The sequence below is a fragment of the Panicum virgatum genome, chromosome 4K (assembly GCF_016808335.1).
Source record: "Panicum virgatum strain AP13 chromosome 4K, P.virgatum_v5, whole genome shotgun sequence".
Classification (NCBI taxonomy): Eukaryota; Viridiplantae; Streptophyta; class Magnoliopsida; order Poales; family Poaceae; genus Panicum; species Panicum virgatum.
Window position 1 is genome coordinate 40,900,532 of NC_053139.1, and position 16,988 is coordinate 40,917,519.

At 49.7% G+C, this 16,988-nt stretch overlaps 2 protein-coding genes and 1 pseudogene across 2 annotated transcripts; 1 reads left to right on the plus strand and 2 right to left on the minus strand.

Annotated features, from left to right (window-relative positions):
* Nucleotides 1-723: 723 nt before the first annotated feature.
* Nucleotides 724-16,920, minus strand: LOC120704064 (annotated as a pseudogene).
* LOC120704065 lies at nt 4,125-5,474 on the plus strand. The gene has a single exon (XM_039988316.1). It carries the CDS (start codon nt 4,878-4,880, stop codon nt 5,397-5,399), a length of 522 nt encoding a protein of 173 aa, XP_039844250.1. The 5' UTR covers nt 4,125-4,877; the 3' UTR covers nt 5,400-5,474.
* Nucleotides 13,311-14,776, minus strand: LOC120704067. The gene has a single exon (XM_039988317.1). The coding sequence runs from the start codon at nt 14,774-14,776 to the stop codon at nt 14,255-14,257; it is 522 nt and encodes a 173-aa protein (XP_039844251.1). The 3' UTR covers nt 13,311-14,254.
* Nucleotides 16,921-16,988: the final 68 nt, after the last annotated feature.

Consider the following 16,988-nt stretch of genomic DNA (forward strand, 5'->3'; position numbering starts at 1 on the left):
GTATGAATTGCTAAGTTATACTTTTCATATTCATCTACTTTTCTAATGATTTTTATTTCTATCCAAAATATTTAAAACCACATCTAATGCCGCACTGCCGCACTGACGGGCAAGATTTAACCTGCGGGAGGGGCCTGCGGCCTACCGCCCCGCCACCGGGCGGCGGGTACTCAGGGGCCAAAATGCGATTAAAAATAAATTTTATTTACATTAAGGTCCCTACCGCCCGGCAGAAGAGCGGCAGGGGGCCGGCCGCCCCGCAGCCGGACGGTAGGGATATAAATCTGTAAATTATGAAACCGAAAATATATTTCTGTAAAAAATAATTTTGAAAAATATAAAAATAAAAAAACGCTAAAATACGTACTCGGGTGCCCCAACAGGGATCGGGGCCAGGGACCCAGAGAACGTTCTCTCCCCCGCTCCGCCGGACCGGGACCAAATTTAGCCGTTAAGGTCCCCGTGGGGATTAAAATCACCCCCATTTTAATTTCTAAGGGCTTTTGGCAGATCGTGGGTGACTAACCCCGGGAAATATTAACCCACGGGGATTTAATTTGGACTTGGAAATTCCCCTGACCGGCAGGGCAGCGCGGCACCCCCTCCCGGTTGCTGTTTGGAAGAGAATCCTGACGCTGGCGGCGGGGCAATCCTGTGGGGGGCAACTCCACCACCATATGCTCTTTTTTTAAAAAAAAAATATCAAAATATTGAGAGCACATGGAAATCCGCAACAATACTACAGACTAATACTCTAGTACATTGTTGCAGATAAATAAAGACTTGTCTAGCAGCAAATTCCTGGATCACATATCCATCTCCATTAGGTAAGGCAAACAAGCACATTTGGTCATCAAACAAAAACTTCGTATCTTGCAAGCACACAGGCCTTGAAAATACTGCATTTATGCCAAACCAATACTGCATTGCTGCCAAACTGCACCTATACAAAAATTCAGATCCTACAAGGCCTCCTGCCAGCTGAAAACACGGTGTAACCATTTCATCTGAGATCTCTCCGCAGCCAGGTCCCTGAAAAGTAAAGGAACATTTGCAGTGCATTGTTAAGACAAATTGCATTACAATAGTAGAAGCCAGCAGGATATATACTCATGCACGGCCAATCAGTCATGAATGGATTAACTAATGAAACAAAGTAATGATTTAACCAATTGAAGTTGAGAAATGTATTCGGAATAAGTTTCTCACCAGTGAGGTCAAATCACGTTACTTCCCGTTTTGTGAAAACAGAAAGCAAACAGTTCCTTAGGAAGAAAAACAGAGCAATACAACAGTTCAGACATAGACATTAGTTTCAGGAGGGGCCCTGATATACTACTTTCAAGTTTCAACATAAATAGCGCTACTTTTCATACTAGCACCATCATCTGAAAGTGCAACAAATTTCAACATCCTAGTGAGATCCATGGCACAAATAAGTGTTATCTTGGGACACAATCAGATATGTCATTCAGGTTAATTAACCAGACAGTTTTCTGATAAACAGACAGGGAGCGTTTGATTTGACTGTCAGCTCAGACATGCTTGACAAGCTACAAGCAGCTCAAGTTAATTGTTAAATACAAAAAGAAATTAGAATGATGGTTTGTTAATGGAGATGATCTTGGAGATCAGCAAGGATAGAATATACAAGACATCATGGAGCATGTGCACAGTACCTGCTAATATGCTTATTCATCCTAGTACTAGAAAATAAAGACTAACAAGCCAATCTCTCCTAGAACATTTAGTCCATGCCTGCTCACTGCTCATTCAGTTCTACTCTAAAAAAGCATATTAGCAGTCTAATTTCAAGTGCAAGTCCACTTTACACCACCTCTCATGACCTTCTAAGACTTCTTTGACATATTTTGGACCGGTCAAAACCGAGGTGTGCTCTGGCTCTTTCTCATCATACATGCCCAATTGAAGTGCGGGGACCAGGACAAAAAATAATTCATGATCCTCTTCTTCTTCCTCTAACATGAATCTCCTAACTTCCTCATCCCAAGAGTCCATGATCTAGTATATAGATAATATTACTTAGTAAAATATTTACTAACATGGTACGTAATGCCTAAAAAAACAGAACAATACTGCAGATAAACAACCAGGTTCAAAGATTGGCAGCCAAGTCCATCACTACTATATCTAATATTTTGCACCAGATCCAAACTTAAATGGTATAAATAATAGCATGTGCAGACGATCAGGAAAGGGTTCATAGCCTACAAGCAGTACTTAAAACTAGTAGCTCATCGATGCAAATATAGTTTATATGGGAACTATAATTATGACTTACTTTCAGAAAAACTGTCCTGGGAACTTATAAGAGCCAAAGTCTGCATATGACAAGCAGCAAAAAATTATGATCTTGGTGGCTTCCTTGAGCAGGAGGGTCGTCTGTTATTCCTATTCGGCCTGACTTAGCTTGCTGAATAAGTGTGTAGTGTACTCACATGGATGGATTCGATGGAGACAGACTGCTAACTATCAGACTCTGCTAACTGAAACAAAAAGACTGACACTGAGTACTAAACACAGGGCTACATCCAACAGATACGAATTGTGAACCATCAAAAGTTAAATCAAGCTTTCAGTACCCAAAGCTACTCAATGCATTCTGAACAGTAGTACACAATACATGAGAATTCAATTACTGCAACATAAAAGTTATTAGTACTACTTGCGTAGTATTTCCCCTGGTCACCGAACATGTGCTTTACGATTTGTAAGCTTTTCTTTTTCTCAAGCCAATCAAATTCTGAAACAATTGAATGATGGTACCTGAATGAACTAGTATTGGAACCAGCACTCAACCTACCGGTTTAACAAAAAAAATTCAGAGACGACTGGCAGCAACGATAGCCTACCGCTACGGGCAACCACACATCTCACGTCTCAATTAAGGGCTAGTTTGGGAGTACAGACATGGATTTGGAGCCACGGTACATCAGAGTTTGATTGAGATTTACCTGGAACCCGAGGTCGACCTAGGAATGGCCAGGGAGAGGAAGAGGAGTGCCTGTGTCAGATCTCCCGCTCACCAGTGCTCTGCTCCTGATCGCAAGACTTCTTCAGTAGGATCTATAAGAAAAAGATGAGAGGAGAGGAGAGGAGAAACCCTAGCGGGGGCAGGGAGATTAATGGGGATGGGGAGGGGGAATCACCTGATACGAAGGATGAAGTGGCTGCAGGGACACCAGCGGAGGAGAACGGCCGTCGCGAGATCGTCGGAGGAGATCGGCAGGCGGCGGCGGCGCTCTGCCGATCGACCTCGCGACTCCGCGAAGCGAGACGAGGGACGGGGACTTCTCCCCGGTGTGGGGAGGTCGGGCGCGATTCCACGGGGTTATTGGGCTCACCTGGGCCAGAAACCCCCACGCAGCGGGCTTCCAAAGGCGCATGCTGGACTCTGCGGGAAGAATTCCGCGTGGGCTGCCGGCCCGGGGAAACGACGGGGAACTGGACTTCCAAACTGGGCCTAAGGGCTAGTTTGGAAGCCCACATTCCCGGCCTTTTCCCCGGGCTGGCGGCCCACGCGGAATTCGCACCCGGCCCAGATTTTCCCTGCATTTGGAAGCCCACCCGCGGGGGGAGCCCGACCCGACCCCCTGTTTTCCCTGGGGCCGGCGCTCCCCACCACCCGAGTCCGGGCGCGGCACCCCCGAGCGATTCCGCGTCCGCTCGCGATGAGAGGCGCCGCCACCTCCGACACCCGAGTCGATGCGCCGCTGGTCGGGCGCCGCCACTGCGCCTACACCTCCTGTGCCGCCCCGCCCCTCCGCCCTCCCCCGTCCGGATTGCGCCGCCCTCCATCTCCTCCCCAGGATCTCCTCCATCTGTCGTCCAGCTGCCGTCGTCTGCCTCGCCGTCCAGATGCATGTCGTCACCGCCCCTCGCCAGCCGTCGCGTCATCACCGCCCCTCGTCCAAGTAGTAGGTCCTCCTCCTCCTCCTTCCCTTTGTAATTTCTTTGTCAGTGAGATCTGGCGGATGGTGCTTATGGCCTGTGAAGTAATTTCAGCGATTCTGACTTTATCTTGTTACATTATGGATCCTTACTTATTTTTGGACATAGATAGCTAAATGGCTTAGCCCGCTATTTAAAACATTGATCCTCCATTGACTTGCTTTCGATTATATGTTGTTTGTGTTCAAATTATGTGTGGATTAATGAACTATGGTAACTGGTTTGTTTGACTTGAGTAGTTTATGTACCTAGTATCTCATATCTTGGCTTAGGTAAGCCACTTGTTATCTAGAACCAAAGAGATCCACTGGCCAGTTATGATGCATGGTTGCCAAAAATTATATATGAGAAACAACCATTCATGTCTACTGCAAGCTGCCATGCCCAGATATGAGATGAAGGTGGCCTCTAGTGGAAGGAACCACTTATTTTGCAACTGCTCACTACAATTGTACATAGAGATCGATCACCAACATTTGTGGTTCTAGCTGTGTTAGTGAAGCTTAGTTTTTTTTGGAATGTATTTGGCAGATGTGGTAGCATGCCGTTGCTCCTTGTTCAACCAATAATAGGAAGAACTTCGACTATAAGGTTGGTTATACGAATGGTGTATACCATTTGTACAAAAAGAATGTTTCCCTCTGATTTCACCTGATATGTGTTTAATCCTCTTCCTTTTCCCTATTTATTTGGCACTGTCCTTCAAATAACTTTGCCAAAAAAAAGGACTGGTATAATATATGGTCTAGTATTTATGCAGAAATAACTATGGATTCAAATAGTATTTATCTAGCTAGCATGTTTGAACAGATGACAGTTGTTTCTATTTTTATATGCTGTTGTTTCCATATGACAGCTAGCTAGCACTATTTTACTAATAAATAATATTATATCTATAGTAGAAAATGGATTCTTGGGAGGATCAAGTTAGAAGATTCATGTTAGATGAGGAAGAAGAGGATGACGAGCTATTTCTAGTTATGGTCCCTGCGCTTCAATTGTGCATGTACGACGAGAAGATGCCAGAGCACACCTCATCTCTATCTGGGGCACAAAGGGTAAAAGAAATTTTAGAAGGTCATGAGAGGTGGTGCAAAGTGGAATTTAGGATGGAGTCTCATATTTTTAGAGCAGTAGCACATTTTCTCAGAGTGGAGAATTTATTATGTGATACCCGTGGTGTTAAGATTGAGGAGCAGTTAGGAATGTTTATCTTCATGCTCTCTCATAATGCTAGCACCGAGAGGCTAAGAAAGAAATTCCAACATAGTAGAGAGACAATACATCGGAAAATTACGGAGGTCTTTGATATAATTCCAGCTCTCACTCGTAGATTTGTGAAGCTGCCAAATGTAAACCAGACTCATGTCAAGATTGCTTTTGATCCTCGATATATGCCTTTCTTCCTTGTTAGTAATAGGTATTAAATATTTGCGCTAATCACAACTTCACAACACATGGTTCCAACACTCATTCCTTGGATTTCTTTTCTTTTCTTTAATGCAGAACTGCATTGGTGCTATAGATGGTACTCATGCCCCAATCACCATTTCAGAAGAAAGAGCAGCTCCTTACAGAAATAGGAAGGGAACATTGTCACAAAATGTGATGTGCGTCTGTGACTTTGATCTGAAATTTACTTTCATCTCATGTGGGTGGGAGGGATCAGCATATGATGCGGGAGTCCTTCGATCTGCTCGTAGTAAGGGCTTTGACGTGCCAGTGGGGAAGTTTTACCTTGTAGATGGTGGATACGCAAACACACCCTCATTCATTGCTCCTTACCGAGGTGTTAGATACCACCTTAGCGAGTTTAGGAGGCATAGATCATATGCAAACTATAAGGAACTGTTTAACCACCGTCATGCTCAACTCCGTAATCATATTGAAAGAGCTTTTGGTGTGCTGAAAAAACGGTTTCGAATTCTCAAAGTGGGGACCTTCCATCCAATTGATAATCAAATTAAAATTCCAGCAATAGCGGCGGTCTTTCACAATATCATTAGAGGGCATCATGGCGATGAAGGGTGGTTGGATCACCAACCAAATAATATAAACCCAGAGGATTTTGTTAACCTGCCAGAGGGGGATGATGACTACCCAAATGAAGTGGAATCAAATGATGGAAACACCCTACGAGACCAAATTGCTCTTCAAATGTGGGCTCATTACAATAATTAGTTGATGCTTATGTGTGGTTATTGTAATGTACTCTAAGTTTTACTCTATGGCATGTAATATACAAATGTGGGCTCAGTACAATAATTAGTTGATGCTTATGTGTGATTATTGTAATGTACTCTTAAGTTTTACTCTATGGCATGTAATATATACTTTATGTAATGTAATATGGGTGTCTTTGTTGGAGTATATTGAGCCCATGTGTATAGAGGCCCATTTAGAGGCCAATGTATAGGTTCTATATATACCCACTCATCTAGGGTTGGAAGAATAGAGGAATTATTCCCGTCATTATGGTATCATTAGTCTAGGTTAGGGTTTCCCTTCCTCTGCTCCCTCCCAACTCCCAGCTCGCAGCACCCGGCGCCGCCGGCCCCCTCCCTTCCCCTCTCCTCCTTCCCTCCTCTCCCTCGCTCCCCCTCTGCTCCGGGCGCAGGGGGGCCTGCACCGGGCGCGCTGGGTGCCGCCGCCGCCTGGCCCCTGTCCTCCCATGCTTCTGCCGCGCACGGGGCTCGGGGAGGCCCGCGGCCGCCCTACGCCACCGTCGCGATGGCTGCTGCCACCGGCGCGTGTACTCCCGGCGCAGGCGCAGCCGCGGGCGGCACTGTGGCCGCCAGCGCGGGCCCTCCCACTCAGATCCGCCCTGGGGCTGCCGCCCTGGCTGCCCCGGCGGGTCCTGGCGCCGCCGCAGCCGCGGGGTGGGCCGCCGCCGCCGCACAGGGGGCCGTGGACGTCGCACAGGCACTGCCTGCGGCTGCCGCAGCCGCCCAGACCACCGCCGCCCAGGACGTTCCTGGCGGGGGCGTGTGCGCGGGTGGGCCTTCTGACGCTGCTCTGGACGACGCCGTCACCGCTGTTGCCGCCGTCACCGCCCACCGAGCTGCGATTGCTGCCGGCAAGCAGCCCGCAGCAGCCACGGCCGCCGCCGGTCCCACGTGGCCCGAGCTCGGGATGCCTCCCATGGATGCGCCGCTCTCCGCCACCGCCTTCCGTGGTCAGCAGGCCGACGCCGCTCTCGCTGCGGCACTCCTCGCCGCCAAGTCGGAAGCTTCAGCGGCCCAGGAGCGGGTCCGCGTGGCTGCCCTCGCCTGGGAGCGCGAGCGCGCCACGGCCGACGCCCTCGCCCTCCGGGTCGCCGAGGCGGAGCGCTTCCTCCGCGTCTCCTCCATCCAGTCCGTCGACCCCGAGCACGGCACCTCCTCCTCCCACCAGGCCCCGCACGCTGGATCTGGAGCTCGGTACGACCCGACTGACCCCATGGTCGCCCAGCTCCACCTCCAGGCGGCCGGCGTCCAGAACATCAGGGCTCTGGTCTCCGTCCTCCTCGACCCCGCGTCCTCCTCCTACGGCCGCTGGCGGGACCAGGTCCTCCTCACCCTCCGCCACTACGCCCTTGATGACCACGTCCTCGTCGACTCGCCGTCGCCCTGTCCTGGATCTTCGGGACCATCTCCCTGGATCTTCAGGACCTCGTCAGGACACACGGCGGCACCGCACGGCAGGCCTGGGTGGCGCTCGAGGGGTAGTTCCTCGGCAACGCCGAGTACCACGCCCTCCAGCTCGACGCCACCTTTCGCACCTTCGTGCAGGGGGACCTCTCCGTCGGTGAGTACTGCCGGTGGATGAAGAGCATGGCCGATGCTCTTCACGACCTCGGGGATCCAGTGTCCGATCGGGTCTTGGTGCTCAATGTCCTACGGGGACTGAGCAGCACCTACGACCACCTGAAGGGCTGGATCGCCCGCCAGAGGCCCTTCCCCACCTTCCTGCAGGTCCGGGACGACCTCGCCCTCGAGATCACCAGGGGTCTCGCACCCGGATCGTCCTCGCCCACCCCCGCCGCGCTCGTTGCTACTCCACCGGCCTCCTCCGCTGCCCCCGCCAGGCAGACCGGAGGAGGGGGGGGCCGTGGACGTCGCCGGCGACGGGGTGGTGGTGGCGGCACTGGTGGCCCTGCTTCTGGGAGCACCGGTACCGGTGGGGGCCGTCGGGGCGCGCCGATACCGGCTCCGGCTCCCGCTCCTGCCCCTACCGCTGGAGGTACGCCCTGGCCATCCTTCAACAACCCATGGTCAGGGCGCATCTCGATGTGGCCGTTCCAGGGTCCGGGAGGGGGGCCTCGTCCTCAGCTCCAGCCGGCGGCCATGTTCACTGGCGCTGCTCCACTCTTCGCGCCGTCCTGGACCCCGCCCGCTCAGCCCAGCCAACAGCCGACCTGGCCTGGGGGGTGGGACCAGGCCGCTCTGGCGCAGTCCTTCAGCACCATGGGACTGACGCCGCCGACGAGCACCGAGTGGATCGCCGACTCGGGTGCTTCGTTCCACACCACTCCCGATGCTGGTATCCTCTCTTCTGTCTGACCCCCACACTCCTCTTGTCCTTCTTCTATCATGGTTGGTGATGGATCTTGCCTTCCTGTCACCGCTGTGGGTTCTGCTCCTCGTCTTCCTAATGTTCTTGTTGCTCCTCAAATGGTTCACAACCTTCTTTCTATTCGCCAGTTTACTGCTGACAACTCATGTTTTATCGAATTTGACTCCTCTGGTCTTACTGTGAAGGATTCGGCTTCCCGGCGTCCGCTCCTCCGAGGTGACAGTCTGGGGCCCCTTTACACTCTTCGGCTTCCTGCTTCCGCTGCCTCGCCTTCGGCTTCTTCGTCTTCTACTTTTGCCGTGACGCCTTCTTCCACCACGTGGCACCGCCGGCTTGGTCACCCCGGCCACGACATTTTGGCTCAGCTCCGCCGTAGTACCGATGTTCCATGTACTAGGGCTCCTGCTGAGCACCTCTGTCATGCGTGCCAGTTAGGTCGTCATGTTAGACTTCCGTTTTCTTTTTCTTCTTCGCATGCTGAGCGTGTTTTTTTATCTCATTCACTGTGACCTGTGGACATCTCCTGTACTCTTGGACTTTCCCTTTGCGCGCCAAGTCTGAGACCTTCCCCACCCTCCTCCACTTCTTTGCCTGGGTGTCCACTCAGTTCGGCCTCACCGTTAAGGCCGTCCAGTGTGACAACGGGCGGGAGTTCAATAACTCCACCTCCCGGACTTTCTTCCTGTCTCGGGGTGTTCAGCTGCGTATGTCTTGTCCGTATACCTCTCCTCAGAACGGCAAGGCTGAGCGGATGATTCGCACGACGAACGACGTCGTGCGCACCCTTCTGATCCAGGCTTCTCCCCCCCCCCCCCCGCGCTTCTGGGCTGAGAGCCTCCACACCGCCACCTACCTGCTCAACCGCCTTCCGTTCACTGCTTCTCCTGCTCCCACACCACACTCTTTTCGGTACCCCTCCTCGCTACGACCACCTTCGGGTCTTCGGGTGTGCGTGTTACCCTAACACCTCCGCCACCGCTTCTCACAAGCTGGCGCCCCGCTCGACTCGTTGTGTGTTCCTCGGGTACTCCCCTGACCACAAGGGGTACCGATGCTTTGACCTCACCTCTCGCCGCGTTCTGATCTCCCGACATGTCGTCTTCGACGAGTCGGATTTCCCCTACTCCACCTCCTCCATACCTTCTTCTGATCCCGAGCTGGCGTCTCTGTTTCCGACTGACCCGGTGGTTCAGCCACCGTTACCTGTCTGTCCTTTTCCTGCAGGTTTTCCCGGCGCATCGGCACCGCTTCCGGTGATCCCTGCTGCGCCAAGCGCGGCCCCGGTGCCCGCGGTCGCGCCACGCGCGGCCCCGGTGCCCGCGGTCGCGCCACGCGCGGCCCCCGGACCTCCGGTCGTGCCGCGCACGGACCCGGTGTCCTCTGCTGTGCCACGCGCGGCCCCGGTGCCTTCCCCTGCACCTGAGCGGTACGCTCAGCCGGTGCAGGTGTACCGGCGTCGTTCGACGCCGAACTCGGCGCCGCAGCTTTACGCTGAGCCGGTGCAGGTGTACCGGCGTCGTTCCGCGTCGACACCGGCGCCGCCTCCTGCTCCGGAGGCTCCTGCGACGCCGACACCGGAGCCGTCGCTGCCGCCGCCTCCTCCGGCTCCCTCTCAAGCAGAGCCGGAGGTGTACCACCCGCCGGTCATCCATCGGGATCCTCGGCATATCCATCCCATGGTGACTCGGCGGATGGCGTCCCAGGCCGCGACTCTCTCCGCCACCGAGGGAGAGCCGCGGGTCTCTCCGGTACCCTCCTCTGTCCGCGACGCCTTGGCGGATCCTCACTGGCGTCGCGCGATGGAAGAGGAGTACGCGGCTCTTCTTGCCAACCAGACGTGGGACCTCGTGCCGCGTCCGTCTGGTTGCAATGTGGTGACTGGCAAGTGGATCTGGACGCATAAGCGTCGGGCTGACGGCACACTGGAGCACTACAAGGCTCGCTGGGTTCTCCGGGGGTTCACTCAGCGGCCTAGTGTGGACTATGATGAGACTTTCAGCCTGGTCGTGAAGTCCACTATGGTGCGCACGGTCCTCTCGCGCACTTGGCCTGTGCACCAGCTGGACGTGAAGAATGCATTTCTTCACGGCACCTTGTCAGAGACTGTTTACTGCTCTCAGCCTGCGGGATTTGTGGACTCGAGTCGTCCGGATATGGTCTGCCGGCTCAACAAGTCTCTCTATGGACTGAAGCAGGCTCCACGGGCTTGGTACTCTCGGTTCGCCACGTTCTTGTTGACACTGGGGTTCACCGAGGCCAAGTCTGACACGTCTCTCTTCATCTACCGTCGTGGGAATGAGACGGCATATATGCTGCTATATGTCGATGACATTGTGCTCACAGCTTCCAGTCAGCAGTTGCTTCAGAGTCTGGCCGGCGCTTTGCAGTACCTCACCTTCACCAGGCCGGACCTCATCTACGCTGTTCAGCAGGTCTGTCTCCACATGCATGATCCCCGGGAGTCACACCTTGCTGCGCTGAAGCGTCTCCTCCGGTACGTCCGTGGCACTGTGGACCTCGGCCTGGTACTTCACCGCTCGTCTTCTGCTGAGCTGGTGGTCTACACCGACGCTGACTGGGCTGGCTGCACGGACACTCGTCGCTCCACCTCCGGCTACGCCGTCTTCCTGGGCGGCAACCTGGTCTCCTGGTCGTCCAAGCGGCAGCCGGTTGTCTCCCGCTCTAGTGCCGAGGCGGAGTACCGGGCTGTCGCTAACAGCGTGGCGGAGGCGTCCTGGCTACGACAGCTCTTGGCGGAGCTCCACAGCCCGCTCGCCAAGAGTACGCTCGTCTACTGCAACAACGTCAGCGACGTGTATCTCTCCACTAACCCCGTCCAGCATCAGCGGACGAAGCACGTGGAGATCGACCTACACTTCGTGCGCGACAGAGTCGCCATCGGCGATGTTCGGGGACGGATCAGCGGACGGATCAGAATGGAGCGAGCTAGAACCTACTTCAAAGATCCGTCCTCTTTACTAAGATCTGATCTCCTACTTCCAGTAGTTTTACGAACTGAACTACATTCATCATTTGGGACAAAGTGCATATATATTTTGACAACTTGATATCAAAACAAAGAGCCGGTACAAGTGCTATCACTACAGAAGGTACAAGTGCTATCACTACAGAAGGTACTGGTGCTAAATCTTGAACTTAAAAGCTATCAATTTATCTCAAGCAATATAAGCTAGAACTGAATTATTTGAAAACAAGAAAGCTCCTTCGCTTGGCTCCACAAACATCTATAAATACTCTTTGGCAATGAACTACAGAAGGTATTGGTGCTAAATCTTGAACTTAAAAGCTAACAATTTATCTCAGGCAATATAAGCTAGAACTGAATCAAGTAGAGCAAGGGCTAATTCTGCAGCACCATACCATCAAATCAATGTGCTGGCTAACTGAATTATCACTCCAAGAAAGATGCCCCAGCACCAAAAGCACTGCCACCACCATTGCAAAAGCTAGGTCTTCTACCCTGAACAAACAAAAACAATAATTCTACAGTTTCAGTCAAAGTAAACAAGAATACATTTTCCAAATAAGCAGAGCTAATGATCAGCACGTTAGATATACCTGAGAAATTTTCTTCTTCAACCAAATAAGCCTAACCTTTGGATTTTTTGTGCCCACAAAGATTTGTCTGTTCATTTCAGATTAGAATAACTCATTACAATCTGCCTTCTGCTCATCAGTTAGTTCTTCTATGGCATCCACAATGTCAATACAATTCTGAACAGAATAGTCCTCTTCACGTTTCTTCTTCTCATTGAGCTCCTTCATAGTTTTTTCAATCTGCCCTTTCCTGAAATCAATGTAGTCTCCAAGTCTTGCAGCCATTTGACTTTGCTTACGTTTCTTGCCACTGAAACCTTCCACATCCTCTGAAGTTTTATTTGTTGCAGCAGGTTGAACTTCAGTGCTCTCTATGCCATCAAGACCAGAATTGAATGGATGACCAGAATTGAATGGATTTCTACTAGGTACTGTGTTATGGGTGCTTTGCTCTGACATACTTCTCTGAGGTGCAGGTTCAACTCGCTGCTTAGTTATCTGAGGTGTAGGCTCAACTCGGTGCTCTGTTCTTTGAGGAGCAGACTGGGTGGATGTAAAATTTAAATCTCTTGTGGCAATACTTCCTATTGTACAAGTGAATTATTAAACAAGTGAAAAAACACAAGTGAATTACTTAACTGATACCTAGATAAAAGTATTACCGTCATACAATGCTTCCAAGCTGTTAAATAAAGGAAAAACATTCTTGCGAAACTTGCCAACTTTAGTATTATCCTATTTGAACACAACAAAACATATATGATTAGTAGTTAGGAATCAGAATAGACACCTCAAGATTCCAAACTAAATAAACAAAACTTATTGATTAGTACTTACATTTATCAATTTCTCCCAAATTTGTGGTTTGGCGTTGATCATACCCAAAGTGTCAATCCAGCCGACACCACTTTTTCTAGCTTCCCGTATTATCTTATAGTTCCCCTTTAGTTATTTCTCCTTTTCTTGTACTTGTTGCTTTGTGAATTGTGCACCAGGAAACCTTTCATTGAATTTGTTGGTAATACTTCTCCAACCTTCCGCTGTCCAACCATTCTGTCCCCTCAGCATGGGGATGTTGACAAGCGCCTGCAATGTTTCCACAAGTCCTTTCTCATAAGTGTAGCTCCATGTAGCCCTTGAACTTTCTGTTGACATGGCTATTAGAAATAAATGATATATTAGCGTTAGAAATATAAATCATTAGGAAATGTTTTAGCCATAGAAAATGGAGCAATTAAGACACCCAGATTACATTACATAAAGTATATATTACATGCCATAGAGTAAAACTTAAGAGTACATTACAATAATCACACATAAGCATCAACTAATTATTGTACTGAGCCCACATTTGTATGTATTACATGCCATAGAGTAAAACTTAGAGTACATTACAATAACCACACATAAGCATCAACTAATTATTGTAATGAGCCCACATTTGAAGAGCAATTTGGTCTCGTAGGGTGTTTCCATCATTTGATTCCACTTCATTTGGGTAGTCATCATCCCCCTTTAGCAGGTCAACAAAGTCCTCTGGGTTTATATTATTTGGTTGGTGATCCAACCACCCTTCATCGCCATGATGCCTTCTAATGATATTGTGAAAGACCGCCACTATTGCTGGAATTTTAATTTGATTATCAATTGGATGGAAGGTCCCCACTTTGAGAATTTGAAACCGTTTTTTCAGCACAACAAAAGCTCTTTCAATATGATTACGGAGTTGAGCATGCCAGTGTTAAACAGTTCCTTATAGTTTGCATATGATCTATGCCTCCTAAACTCGCTAAGGTGGTATCTAACACCTCGGTAAGGAGCAATGAATGAGGGTGTGTTTGCGTATCCACCATCTACAAGGTAAAACTTCCCCACTGGCACGTCAAAGCCCTTACTACGAGCAGATCGAAGGACTCCCGCATCATATGCTGATCCCTCCCACCCACATGAGATGAAAGTAAATTTCAGATCAAAGTCACAGACGCACATCACATTTTGTGACAATGTTCCCTTCCTATTTCTGTAAGGAGCTGCTCTTTCTTCTGAAATGGTGATTGGGACATGAGTACCATCTATAGCACCAATGCAGTTCTGCATTAAAGAAAAGAAAAGAAATCCAAGGAATGAGTGTTGGAACCATGTGTTGTGAAGTTGTGATTAGCGCAAATATTTAATACCTATTACTAACAAGGAAGAAAGGCATATATCGAGGATCAGAAGCAATCTTGACATGAGTCTGGTTTACATTTGGCAGCTTCACAAATCTACGAGTGAGAGCTGGAATTATATCAAAGACCTCCGTAATTTTCCGATGTATTGTCTCTCCACTATGTTGGAATTTCTTTTTTAGCCTCTTGGTGCTAGCATTATGAGAGAGCATGAACATAAACATTCCTAACTGCTCCTCAATCTTAACACCACGGGTATCACGTAATAAATTCTCCACTCTGAGAAAATGTGCTACTGCTCTAAAAATATGAGACTCCATCCTAAATTCCACTTTGCACCACCTCTCATGACCTTCTAAAATTTCTTTTACCCTTTGTGCCCCAAATAGAGATGAGGTGTGCTCTGGCATCTTCTCGTCGTACATGCACAATTGAAGCGCAGGGACCATAATTAGAAATAGCTCGTCATCCTCTTCTTCCTCATCTAACATGAATCTTCTAACTTGATCCTCCCAAGAATCCATTTTCTACTATGGATATGTACAAGGATGCGACGACGTTTGTCCGGACATGTGATGGCGACACCACTAACTTTCCTATTAACATAGGCCTACACCAGGGGTCAGCTTTGAGCCCTTATTTATTTGCTTTAGTGCTGGATGAGGTCACAAGGGATATACAAGGTGAGATCTCTTGGTGTATGCTCTTTGCTGATGATGTGGTACTAGTTGACGAGAGTAGGGCAGGGGTTAATAGGAAGTTAGAGCTGTGGAGACGCACGCTAGAGTCGAAAGGGTTTAGACTTAGTAGGACCAAGACCGAGTACATGATATGTGATTTCAGTGCGACTAGGCATGAGGGGGGAGACGTTAGTCTAGATGGGCAAGTGGTGGCCCAGAAGGATACTTTTCGGTATTTAGGATCGGTGCTACAAAAGGATGGCGACATTGATGAAGATGTTAAGTATAGAATTTCAGCTGGCTGGTTGAAATGACGTCAATCTTCTGGCATCCTTTGTGACAAAAGGGTGCCACAAAAGCTTAAAGACAAGTTCTATAGGACGGCAATTCGCCCGGCGATGTTATACGGTGCTGAATGTTGGCCTAAAAAAGGCGACATGTCCAGCAACTGAGTGTAACAGAGATGCGGATGTTGCGGTGGTTTTGCGGGCACACAAGGAGGGATAGAGTCCGAAACGAAGCTATTCGGGATAGGGTCGGGGTGGCACCAATTGAGGAGAAACTTATCCAATATTGGCTGAGATGGTTTGGACATGTCCAACGGAGGCCTCCTGAGGCGCCGGTGCGTAGTGGGGTTCTTGAGCGGGTCGATAATGTAAAGAGGGGTAGAGATAGACCTAAACTGACTTGGGATGAGTCGGTTAAGAGAGACCTTAAGGATTGGAATATCTCTAAAGAGATAGCTTTGAATAGGAGCGCTTGGAGACTAGCTATCAATGTGCCTGAACCATGACCTTTATTTCTTTGGGGTTTCATTTCTAGCCTACCCCAACTTGCTTAGGAAAAAAAGGCTATGTTGTTATTATTGTAGTAAAATAGTGCTAGCTAGCTGTCATATGGAAACAACAGCATATAAAAATAGAAACAACTGTCATCTGTTCAAACATGCTAGCTAGATAAATACTATTTGAATCCATAGTTATTGCTGCATAAATACTAGTCCATATCTTATACCAGTCCTTTTTTTTTGGCAAAGTTATTTGAAGGACGGTGCCAAATAAACAGGGAAAAGGAAGAGGATTAAACACATATCAGGTGAAATCAGAGGGAAACATTCTTTTTGTACAAATGGTATACACCATTCGTCTAACCAACCTTATAGTCGAAGTTCTTCCTATTATTGGTTGAACAAGGAGCAATGGCATGCTACCACATCTGCCAAATACATTCCAAAAAAAAACTAAGCTTCACTAACACAGCTAGAACCACAAATGTTGGTGATCGATCTCTATGTACAATTGTAGTGAGCAGTTGCAAAATAAGTGGTTCCTTCCACTAGAGGCCACCTTCATCTCATATCTGGGCATGGCAGCTTGCTGCTTGCAGCAGACATGAATGGTTGTTTCTCATATATAATTTTTGGCAACCATGCATCATAACTGGCCGGTGGATCTCTTTGGTTCTTGATAACAAGTGGCTTACCTAGGCCAAGATATGAGATACTAGGTACATAAACTACTCAAGTCAAACAAACCGGTTACCCTAGTTCATTAATCCACACATAATTTGAACATAAACAACATATAATCGAAAGCAAGTCAATTGATGATCCATAATGTAACAAGATAAAGTCAGAATCGCTAAAATTACTTCACAGGCCATAAGCACCATCCGCCAGATCTCACTGACAAAGAAATTACAAAGGGAAGGAGGAGGAGGAGGGGGAGGACCTACTTGGACGAGGGGCGGTGATGACGCGGCGGCTGGCGAGGGGCGGTGACGATGCGCGGCTGGACGGCGAGGCAGACGACGGCAGCTGGACGGCAGATGGAGGAGATGCCGGGGAGCAGATGGAGGGCGGTGCGGCCCGAACGGGGGAGGGCGGAGGGGCGGGGCGGCGCAGGTGGCGGCGCCCGACCAGCGGCGCATCGACTCGGGAGCCGGAGGTGGCGGCGCCTCTCATCGCGAGCGGACACGGAGTCGCTCGGGGGTGCCGCGCCCGGACTCGGGAGGTGGGGAGCGCCGGCCCCAGGGAAAAAAGGGGGTCGGGTCGGGG